Below are 12847 nucleotides of genomic sequence, written 5' to 3'. Positions count from 1 at the left end.
ACTCTGTACCGCATATCCATTTGAGCTGGGTACAACTAGTGATGGGCATTAGTCGACTAATATTAGTCGATTAGTCGATTATTAAAACCATCGAAAAAATTATCGACTAATGAAAATTAGTCGACTGAAAAAATTAGTCGACTAATATTAGTCGAATTAGTCGTTCGACTAATATTAGTCGAATTAGTCTTTCGACTAATATTAGTCGAATTAGTCGTTCGACTAATATTAGTCGAATTAGTCGTTCGACTAATATTAGTCGGATAAGTCGTTCGACTAATATTTGTCGGATTAGTCGTTAGTCGTTCGACTAATATTAGTCGGAAACATTTCGACTAATATTAGTCTGAAACATTTCGACTGATTTCAGTCGGGAACATTCCGACTAATATTAGTCGAAATGACCGAACATGTCTCATTTCCAGACGAACAATCGACTACTTGAGCAGAGGGCTTATTGTCAAGAAGGGAAGCAAAGCAGGTGGGTATTTCTTGGAAAGGTCAGTGACTGGAATCTTTTATCGCTTGATGCCGCGACAGAGCTGGTATGCAAAGGGAAAGCTGACCCTGCTGTAGCTCTATCCCCCCCTACCTCCAGGGGGCGATGCCTACCGTCATTCATGTCGCTATTTTTGTTTTCTCTGAAGGGATACACATTCATAGTTCCGAGAGTTTCTTGGTATTCACAGGCCAGTGCACATTGTTGGTGCAAGAAAGACACCGCAACATTTTAAAACCAAAACTATCCATTTCTGACCTTCAGATGGATTAGAGGGTTTATGATAAATGCATTTTACTGGAATGGAAATATTCTTAAACTTAAAAAACCGGTCGAATATAAGAAGAGAGTTTACAATCCACCAGCTCTGATGCAAGGTAAGGTAAAATTAATTTAATTAAAAATAAACATTAATTATGTTCGTGGGGCAAATACTAAAATATACGCTGTCCAGAACGATCTCAAACTTGCTGCAGTCGCTAGATGTTAATTTACCTTTCTGCCCCTTATGGGGTACAAATTTGCCAGCAACATCGGTGGCAGAGCGCGCAGGGTGGTTCATTCACATTCACGCCTTTTACGGCTCCGGGTTCGAATCCTGTGGTGGACATGGGTGTTTCTTGTAAGTTTCCACTCATCCATTTCCTGTAATCACAATTCATTCTCATCATCCCGATTAGCCTAAAGAGGCATAAAAGCGATGTAAAATGAGGATAATAATAAAGAAAGATAGAGGATGTATGTCACTTTGGGTAACCACGACGATGAGGACGAATTGATCAAAAAGAACATCCATGTCCAGCCTAATACTCAAGGGGTGGGGCAATGGGGTCATTTACCCCCTCCAACTATGAAATGTTTTAATATGAAGCTGTAAAACCTACGAAAATAACATTGACGATTTTTCAGATTTTGCAAGAAATTCGATTTTATTCTTACATAAATGAATGGGTTGTTCGCGAAGCGAGATAGGCTCCAGGACTCTGCAGTCTACAATATTTGGTTATTTTATAATTTTAGTATTATAACCTTTAAAGGTTTAATTGATGCATATCTATCAGACGCCCGGATTCAGCCCAGAGTGTCCTTGTTTTAAATCCCCGTCCCGACTTTCTTCGAACTATTGAAATTTCCAGTACAGTAGAAGCCATTTTAAACCGGAAAGAAACAACAGTAAAAAGTACACTGGTGTTAAAACGAACACATTAAACACTAAACAAGACCAAAAAATTAAAAAATTATAATAAAGAAAAGAAAATAAACAAAATATAAATAATAAACAAGACAAGACAGTACCAAGGTAAACAGATTATTTACACAATACATTACTTATGTACAATGTTTTTCAAGTTGGTGATAAAAGACGAATATGCAGTGAATATATCTACTTGGTTTGAGATGTTGTTGAATTGTTTCGGTAGCCTTTGGAATATTGAACGTTGTATGAGCGAGAGTCTGGGCGTTGCAGTGTGGAAAGTTTCCTTGCTCCGTGTTTTATGTCTGGGCACTCTGAGGGAGAGTTCGTGGAGTTCAGACATGCTCTTCATTATAAGTATCATTGCTATCACATACTTAATTAAAAAATATATCATTTTATATACATCTAATTATCATGATTGGTTAATTGATAGTCAAACATAGATGGTTTTGATTGATTGATTGATTGATGTTTTAAGTCCACTTTATGCACAGAAAGGCTAATCGGGACTGGACCTACAGTTTACAGTGGAATCGGAACCACTTGTGCCTCAACCGGGTATTGAACCTTGATTACAAGGCAAAGACGCTACCACTGCGCCATCGGGGAGGCCCTCAAACATAGATGGGATTGGGTGCCAAACCTTGAGGGGAGGGGGAGGATTCTATCTTGATTGACAAGGCTTAACACTATGAAAGCATAATATTTCATCTCGCAATCGTCGCATTAACGCATTGACGCATCAGATCACGAAACCAGTTAGAGCGACACATGATCTTTGGACGCAGAGAATTATTTTTTTAAGTAAGTACTTCGCAACATTAGTAAATTTTCTCACATTTAATATTAGTCGAAATAGTCACACGATTAATTTCAGTCGAAATCGACTTTATTTCAGACTAATATCAGTGGAAATCGAACACAACTGTTTCTGATTCCGTTTCCAGACGAAGCGTAGACTACTGAAGTAGAGAGGGCTTATCGCTAAGAAGTGATGCGAGGGAGAATGGCCTAGGTGTATTTAATTTATTGGAAAGGTGAGTGACTGGAAAATTCCGGTACCGCCTCACAGCATGCCAAATTGAAAGCGAAAGGTGCCCCTGCTGTAGTCATTCATGTGGCTATTTGTTGTTTACAATGGTGTCTTTTCTCAAGAGATACGCATTCAGGACTTGGAGAATTTCTTGGAATTCAAAGACCTAACCATCCCTAGGTATCATTAGTGGTGCAAGAAAGATATCGCAATATTTAAATCTCAATGTATGGCCTTCATGTGAACTAGAGATCTTATCTTAAAAGCATTGTACCGTAATGAAAATATTCTTAAACTTAAAACTAATGTCAAACTTAAGAATATAGTTTAAAATCAAACAGTTCTCACGCAAGGCAAGGGAAAATTAGTTTTAATAAAAATGAACACTAATTATGTTCTTGGAGCAAATACTAAACTTTACGCTGTAAAGTACAATCTCAAACTTGCTGCACTCGCTATAATACAACCTTGTATGTTGATCTTCACTTTGCGCTGAGTGGCCATTCACATTATCCGCCAATCACGACTCCGGGTTCGAATCCTTTCATGGGAGTGTTCCTTTGTAAGTTTCTACTCATTAATTTTCTTTAATCACCATTTATTCTCTCTTTGTCCTGATTAGCATAAAGAGACAGAAAAGCGACTAAAAATTTGGAAAATTATAACGAAAGACATTATTTACTGCAGAAACTTGTAACAAATAATCATCAGGTATGAGTAACGTTCTTTCAAGTTGTTTCATTATTGCTGTTTCACTACACAAAATAGGCATTTTACATTATGATATTGCTTCTAAGTTGTAAACCTTATTTTCGAACCGGAAAGTAATCATTACTTGAGAGAGGACCTCCCACATGGCGCAGTGGTAGCGTCATTGCCTTGTAATCAAGAGGTCCCGGGTTCGATACCCGGTGGAGGCACAAGTGGTTCAGATCCCACTTTAAACTGTAGGTTCAGTCCCGATTAGCCTTAGTGTGCATAAAGTGGACTTAAAACAGCAACTCATTACTTGAGAAGGGTGTATTGAAGCCTCTTATAGTATTCAAATTTTTATTTAGAGTCGCTTTTCTACCACTTTTGAGTAAACACGACGACGATGATGAGTGACGATTAAGAAATTAGTGAATCGAAACTCACAAAGAAAGCCATGTAGATCCGCGTAATCAAGGGGCGATGAGGGCATTTACCCCTTCGAATTATGAAATGTTTTAATGTGATGCTATATAAAACCTATCAAACTAATTGACGAATTAATTTTATTTCGTCCTTGCATAAATGAATGGGTTGTTCGCGGAGAGAGGCAGGCTCCAGTCTGCCATATTTGGTAATTGTACCCAGGTAGTTTTATAACAATTGATGCAAGTCTACCATACATCCACATTTTTTGGGACAGTCAAATCTTTTTAATCCCTGTCCCGAGTTTCTTCTAACTAACCGTCGCACCCTGCTTTTTCAGTCAAAAAAATGGTTTATAATCTCTCATCTCGTAATCGTCGCATTGGTGCGTTAGAGAACGAAACCAATTATAGTGGCGCATGATCTTTCGACACAGTTTCGCAATACTCTGGTAAATTTTCTCAGGTGTAATATTTCGACTATAATGCACAAATCAATAACAACTAATGTCTTACTTTTTTGTTTCATACCAAAAAAAGGCTTACTGTCACAAATAAATTATGTTTGTCGTTTTAGACTATTCAATTTCAACTTATTCACTAGTATTTCATTCATCCTAATATTGCACCAAAGGCAGTTTACATCGTAATAAATAATTTTTAACTGATCAGAACTATATTTTTAAAAGCTTCACATAATGGTCACACCCCTTTAAAAATTTCGACCAATATGTGTTGGATAGTATGGGAGCAAGAACTCGCCTCCACTGTTGATTAAAGGAAATTTGAAAACACTGTTAAGGAATACAGTACTATTAGAATACTATTAGAATACTTCTAAGAATATATGTAAACATCAAACATGAAGCTGTACGACGTATGCGAGTTATCTATCAGTGAGATTGATTTGTTCCGTTACTTTAGATTTTAATGTAGCATCTCTATAATTGTATGTCTAACTGTAATACTACTATAGTAAAGTTATCGGTCACATCTGACACTCCAACAAACAACATTTCGCATCTTTTCTTTGTTCCAATTAGGATTTGTCCCCCCCCCCCACCCAAGACACATGATAATTCCCGTCTATGGGCCTGCCTATGTCTTCTTTACGTCTTTATTTGAAGCCGGAACCTTGATGGTGACTGACATCGTGAGTACACAACTCAACGTTTCGGGCCACAGAGACTGTTCTCAATGTTCTCATGCGTGACCTTGTAATGAAGAGATCCCGGGTCTATTCTCTGTGCGCCTATATACATATATATATATATATGTGTGTGTGTGTGTGTGTGTGTGTAAACATTCATTTATAAACAGTCCAATTTAGCCTGGCTCAGCTCAGCACAAGAGTGGAGGAATTTGAAAATAATAAGAAAAATATATAGTTCCACTTTGACTAATATTTGTCGTTAACGACTGATTCGACTAATATTAGTCGAAAGACTAATTCGACTAATATTAGTCGAAAGACTAATTCGACTAATATTAGTCGAACGACTAATTCGACTAATATTAGTCAAACGACTAATTCGACTAATATTAGTCGAACGACTAATTAGTCGAAAAAATTAGTCGACTACTTTTTCGACTAATATTAGTCGAACGACTAATTTGACTAATATTAGTCAAACGACTAATTCGACTAATATTTGTCGAAAAAGTAGTCGACTAATTTTTTCGACTAATTAGTCGATATTTTGTTTCGACTAACGACTAATTAGTCGATGGTGGAAATTAGTCGATGGTGCCCATCACTAGGTACAACCTCCATGGCCAAACAGTAGATGCCATTCAGTTGCAAAATCTCACAATTCAGGTGCAAAATGAGTGACTGCATTATGCTGCTTCTCAACATAATCACCAGATGAATTGACACACTTGCCATATAGATGAACAAGCTTTTGCATACCCTTCTTATTGAAATTTTTCACCTGGAAATTCAGTCAATCTCGTCACTGGTGAAAGTAAATAAATATGTTGGTTTCATGGATGTCATAAACGTTTTGTCGCATCAACAACTCACTCTTGTTTACATGCTGGTGGGAGGATCTGTAAAGCATTGTTTTAAATTTATGGAACCTATGATGATGGCATGCGAAAGTTTGTGTGTCAATGAGGCTAGTGTCTCAATTCATTTCATGATTGTGTTGATAAGTAGTGTAGATTATACAGTGCAATCTTGATTTTACATTTTTCAGAGGACCAAGTAGAAAAACTTTAAATGCGAGAAAATGTAAAATCGAGAAAAAAATTTATAACTTTTTGCTCTATTGGGACTATCAAGATTGAATGTATAATATGGGAAAATATAAAATCCAGGAACGTAAAATACACTGTATAGCAAATGTATTGTATACACTAACTTCCCCCCCGCTTTTGTTGTTTTATTTTACCAGCCCACTAGAGGTTGATTTCTGTGTAACCCTTGTAAAATGTATCTTTCAGCACAAAGTGTAAGACAGTATCTGTACATTATATTTCAGGTAACGTGCATATAGTGTCCCGATTTGACTTCCTGCACAACGAGATGAAGCTTTCACATGAGCAAATGTTGAAACAACCTGAATGCTTGACAAGCAGGCTGTTTAGGCTTAAGCAAAGGCATTTGTACCTAAAGTCTCTGTCTCGTGACCAGTATGATCCAACCAAGGAAAGCTACGTTTCTTTGAAAGCTTTGGTGTCTGGAACAGACAGCGATTTCTGTTTAAATGTGGCCAAAACATCAGTTGAAGCTTTTAATTTGTTCCAGAAGTCTCTGTGAGTTTGTTGTTAGTGTAAAAAGTGCTGTAAGTGCGTGAAGCTGTAAATAAAATACTCTTTAGTACATGACAATATTTCTTTAGACTGTTGTATACATTATATTTTATTCCACCTGTTTAAGATTGTATGTAATTTTGCTTTCTGCTCATTTGTTTTTATTTTACTCCCGCCGGGAACGTCTTGGGGGAAAACGGAATTCTGGGAGCGTAACTTTATTGTGGCATGGTGCATGTCTGCTCGCAAGAGAGAGAGAAAGACATTTCATTTAGCCTACTCAGATATAGGCATTTGTGTAATTCATCATTGTGTGTAAACATGTTACCATTATTGTATATGGTATGTCAATTGCATGAAAGGATCTGTATTAAGAGACAATTGTTACTATGTCAGTAGTTCCAGCTCCAGCTCCATGGAAAAGCATCCAACATGGCCCAAGCCCCAGATGGAATCACAACACCACCCAAATTATATGCTTCTGTATGGCTGGTTTTATACGAAACCACCACCTCATGACAAACAAATTGTAATAATCTTCAATTAGGCAAAACGTTAACGAACAAAACAACATTTATTTAACTTATAACTTCATGTTATAAAAAACTACATCAAAGACATTCAACAAAAGACAAAAGACAATCTCTCTCCAACTCGAGTTGTTCACAGTATCTCTTCTACAATCTTTTATCTTTTTCTTAACTTCTATCAATTCTCCCCCTCTAACAAAAAAAAATCATTCATAGGTCTTGTTACCAAAGGTAAGCTGTAGTCTATCCGGCTCCTTCTTGGATCTAGAAGATCTTCGAAATTCTCTGTTTTTTGTGTTCCTCGCTTCTGCAGGTACAGCTGCCTCTGGTTCCCAATGTCCTGGTGCTGCCTCTGTATACATTGGAAACGTCCAAAAGTCATCCAACTCCTCTTCTTTCTTCTCAACCTCCAATCTCTGACCTTTATAGTTGTTCTTAAGCTTTCCCACTTGATGTCTGTGCACTCTTTTTGTAAATCCATTTCTAAGTTTCACTTCTAAAAGCCTTGCTCCTACTCTCTTAATCACCTGAGCTTTTATAAACTTAGGCACTAAGGATGGAAAATTTTTTACCCAAACTATCTCTCCTGATCTTGGCATCCAAGATTCTGCCTCATATTTATTATTGTCTACCTTTTCATCTATTTGGCAATTTGGTAAGTTGAATATACTTCTCGGCTGATAACTCATAATTCTTTCTGCTGGAGACATTCCTAATCGTTGCCACTTCGAAAATCTTAGATAGTATAAAATACTATCTATACTTTTTGTCCAGTCAATTCTACGTCCCTCATTTCTACTTTGAAAATATTTCTTTCTTAATAAGCCTTTAACAGTCTGCACCCACCTTTCCGCTAAACCATTACTTTCCGGATTCCAAGGCGGTGAATGTACCAATCTTATTCCATGCTTTTCACAAAATTTCTCAAATTGATTACTCCTGAAAGGCGGTCCATTATCTGACACAATAACAGAAGGATAACCAAATATCTGGAAATTTCTGTTTAAACATTCTATAGTTTCTTCTCCATTTGTCGATCGCACCTGCCATATTTCTGTCCATCTAGAGCAACTATCAATGAATAGCAAAAATTTCCTTCCTCCGTATTCAAAAAAATCAACATGTATTCTTTCAAAAGGAATATCTGTTTGTTTCCATCCGACATATTTGTTTTTGGATGTACTTCTTTGAAAACTATTGCATTCTACACATTGATTTCCCAATCTGTCAAGATCCTCGTCTATTACAGGCCACCAGTAGAATTCTCTAGCCATCATCTTCATTTTAGGTGTACCTACATGATCTGCATGTAACAGCTTCAACACTGTTTCCCTGCATTCTTTAGGAATTATTATACGTCTTCCCCACATAAGGCATCATTTGTTCATGGTTATTTCATTCTTCCTTCTATAATAATGTAAGATCACAGTATTTTGAAACTCTTTTGGAAGTGAATTAGGCCACCCAACATCAACCCATTGTACAACTTTTTGTAAAATGTCATATTCTTTCGTCTTCTTTACTATGTTATCTAACAGTAGAGGTTCAATTTCAAAGGTGTCAATATAATTTAAAGATTCCTCAGCATCCCCTGTGTCTTCCTCTATTGGCAATCTAGATAAAAAATCTGCTACATCTACACGTTTTGTGTAAACAATTGTGTATGAGTATTGTGATAATAACAAGGCCCATCTCTGTAAACGTGAACATGCTAACGATGGAATTGCTGCTGCCTCGCCAAAAATATATTTTACAGGTAAAGAATCACTATAAACTATGAAATGTTTTCCCTAAAGATATTTATGAAATTTCTTTATGCCCGTCACTAAAGCTAACGCTTCCCTTTTAAATTGGCTGTAATTTCTCTCTGAAGGCGCTAGTGTCGCTGAAGTGCAGGCAATTGTTTTCAATTCACCCTCAATCTTATTACACAACTGAGCCCCAACTCCTACACCACTTCCATCTACAATCAATACAATATCTTGATCTGGATTGTATGGAGTTAATAGCTCAGCTTTTCGCAATGCTTCTTTGGATTCAAGAAATTCCGCTTTATGTTGATCTGTCCACGACCACACTGCTCCTTTCTTTAGCAATTCATAAAGATGTGTTACCTTCATAGCGAACTTTGGCATGCTCCTATGATAAAATGAAATCATTCCTAAATATGACTTCAATTCTTTAACGTTTGTTGGCTCTGGACAATTCAATATTGCTGTCTTATTCTTGATTAAAGGTTGAAAACCATTACTAGATATCCTGTAACCTAAATAGTATACCTCTTTTTTGAAGAACTGACATTTATTGAGATTAACTTTTATATTGTAATATGTCAATCTATCCAAAACTAGTTTTGTGTTATTGAAACATTCTTCTTCTCCACGGCCTGTTATAATTAAATCATCCAGGTAGCATTTGGCAAATGTATAATCTAACAGTACTTGATCCATTGTTCTTTGGAAAATCTGTGCACTGCAGCTTAAACCCATTGGTAACCTGTTATACGTAAACAATCCCCATTTAGTATTGAGAACCAATAACGTTTTAGCACTCTCAGCGAGTAGTAGTTGAAGATATGCTTTGGTCAGGTCCAACACTACATATGTGTCTGCATTCACTAAAGAATTAAGTAAATCATCCACTCGTGGCAAAGGATAAGTTACTTTTTCTACCACTTGATTGACAGTTACCTTAAAATCAGAACACAGCCGTAGATCACCATTATTTTTCTTTACTACCACTAAAGGTGTACCCCAATCAGAATATTGAATAGGTGACAAAACTCCCAATTGAACTAAATTATCCAATGCAGCCTTTACTTTCGGTTGTAAACTGTATGGAACTTCGTATGCTTTCTTGAATATTGGAACTGCTCCCTCCTTGATTGGTATTGTAGCTTTAAATTGCTTAATAGGCTCACAAATATTACCAGAAAAAACTTCTCTGAACTTATTTATCAAGTAGTCAACTTTCTGATTATTAAAAGTTAGTTGCTTAGATACTGTTAACAAAGAAGTGTCCCTAGATATCCTTAACTGAAACCAAGATTTCCAATCTGGCCATAATTCATCCAACCAGGTCCTTCCTAAAATAGGTGTTTTCAATTTATTTCGGGAAATGTACAAGGGCATTTTTAATCCTCCATTTTCTAACTTCACATCCAGCATAACTCTCCCTACTATTGGTAGTGGTCTCCCATCTGCATTCCGTAAAGTGAGAACGCTCTTTATAACTGGAACGTTCCTAAAATTTGTTGTATGGAATTCCTCATCCCAAACAGATACTGCTGCACCCGTATCCACTTCGAATTGGACCTGTTTGCCATTGCACATCAACCTAACTAAACAATTATCAGCTTCACTTCCAGAGCTATTCATTTCAACATCCGATTTTTGTACATATTTTATCTTTTTCTTAACTTCTATCACAAATTAACATGTCAATTCTCGTAAACTACAGATAATATTTCAGTTCTGTCTCTTTTGTTAATTTGTATACATATGAAATTATGGCATACTGGAATGACAAAACAGTATATCATATTTGCCAGCATCTAAGATTCACATTTTTCCTTCAAAAATAGGTCTGAAGAACAAGGTGCATCTTATACGCCTATACTCAGTTTTTTTTATTACCTTCATTTCTGGAAATTTTCTCTGCTCTGATTTAGACAATTTCTTTCTTGCTTCCTTGTGGTGGGTGTGGGACGAAGAATATTAAAATGTATTATTTTCTAGTTAGATTAGATAAGTTATTTGTTGAAAGAAGACCTACACATTACTGTATATTTGAATATACTGTAAATTAATTATGAATTCAGTGATAAACCATTTTCCTCAAAAATGTGTACAAATAATGGGGAGTGCACCTTATATGCCAGCAAATACAGTATTTATTGTTATTATTTTTTAAAAAACACATCTTGAAAATATTTTTTCCAAGAAAATATGTCATGTTACAAACATATTAATATCAAACACCATTTCTTGATGATATGTTTTACGTTTACATATAATAATAATGAAAATTGAAAGAAAGTGTTGAGAACATATTTATTGCAAATACACTTTTTATGTAAATATTGTATTTGAAAATGAAGTTTGTTTCCTTACAAGTTTTCTAAATGTGTCGTGCAACACTTGTAATAGTTTGTGAACAGAAAATTATCTCCGAGTGAATCAGTAAACTAGGGGTGTGGCATCATTCCAGTGGTGGCAGGGCTGTCAGGAACAACGCAAATGCTAGTGTCTGGCAGAGAAGGCTTTACTGCACAGGCAAACGTGATTCTATGGATGGAAACAAGCACACAAGTTTGCCCATTAGCATTCCCTTCCAAAAACAGATCAGAGAGAATGGGAGTGGTCGTCACATTGAGATAACCAGACGGGAAGATATGTCTCAATAAAATGCTTCGACTCCAGCTTTGAACCCCAATGATGCCTAAGCTCATTTTCAGCCTTTTCAGAGGCAGGTTTGTCCACAGGAAGGGACTGTAATATTCACGAGGTCCTGACCTGTCAGTCTGAAGGTTTCGTTGTCACCAAAGTGGTGACATCTGTCCTGCATTGTGTTATGTTGTGTGTGTGTGCAGTGTTATCACTAGGGAACGGAACTTTATGTGCTAAAAAAACTCAGAAATATTTTTTTTTATGTCATAAATGTTGAAAATTTGGTAACAAAAACAAAATATTACATGCATTTTAAACACCTGAAATCAGTTTCTAAATGCTTACCTCTTAGCGAGCTATTTATATTTTTTTTGGAAGAGTTGCAGTGGATCACCATAGTTTTTTACAAATTCTCCATTGTAAATCTCTGACGATTATCTCTAAAAAGCATCTTATATTGTGAGAAAGATCGCTCCACATCACAAGAAACAAATCTTGCATATTTGAAGCACGAAATGTCACCAACGCTGGAGTTTTCCAAAGCTTCCTTTTCCTCTACTTCACCTACCAAAACACGTGCAATTTGGCACAAAGTTTGAAAACCTTGTCCCAAAAATTTCTGTACATTTAGACATTAGCACTTGTGCATTAGATCCAGTGAGTTCTTTCAGTTTTGTTTCTACTATATGGACTTCACCCATGGAAGCTGCCAAAGTGTTCGCAGATGATTCAAGCTTTCGTATGGAATTAAAGAGAAAGGACAGCTTTGTTGAGATGTATGCCAATTCGACTTTTAAGGAGGGATCCTTCAACAGTTCTTGCAGAACTTCTTTGTCGAGATCATTTACAACAGATACAAATTTTTCAAAGTTCTGGGCATAATATTCAGCTGCACCCAACCAAGTGCCCCATCTCATAACTACAGGCGTAGGGGGATGGGAAACCTCAGGACATTTTTGTTTAAAAATATCTATTCTTCTAGGCGACTTGATAAAAACTTTCTCCCCATTTGAAACAAATTTATTGACATTGGGATAAAGAGCTCTTATATTTTCACATATTCTATGCAACGCATGAGCCACACATGTAACGTGTACCATTTTGGGGTGAAGAACGTGAAGAAGCAACAACATGCTTGTTGCTACCTAAATGCTGCGTAATTTGCGAACGTTGATCAGCTGTGATAGATTTACCACATGGTTGGCAAAAAAACACTTTGCCATCAGTTGAAAATACATCCTTATATTCTTTGCAGAACTTGCAAACGAGATGAAACACTTGCCTTAACTTCTGGCATATCGCACGAGAAAACACACACTGCTGCACA

General features: G+C 36.5%; 1 protein-coding gene across 1 annotated transcript in view; it reads left to right on the top strand.

The window, feature by feature from the left end:
* mTerf3 (mitochondrial transcription termination factor 3) overlaps window positions 1-6764 on the top strand; it is a 51485-nt gene extending 44721 nt beyond the window's left edge. The window contains exon 6 of the mRNA XM_083112786.1: window positions 6332-6764. Coding sequence (XP_082968912.1) covers window positions 6332-6609 — 278 coding nt within the window. The 3' untranslated portion in view covers window positions 6610-6764. The remainder of the gene's footprint in view (window positions 1-6331) is intronic.
* The last annotated feature ends 6083 nt before the right edge of the window (window positions 6765-12847 follow it).

The sequence above is a fragment of the Lepisma saccharinum genome, chromosome 26 (assembly GCF_977018435.1).
Source record: "Lepisma saccharinum chromosome 26, izLepSacc3.1, whole genome shotgun sequence".
NCBI lineage: Eukaryota > Metazoa > Arthropoda > Insecta > Zygentoma > Lepismatidae > Lepisma > Lepisma saccharinum.
The sequence above is the reverse complement of the archived record's forward strand: the minus strand, read 5'-3'. Positions and strand labels throughout refer to the sequence as shown.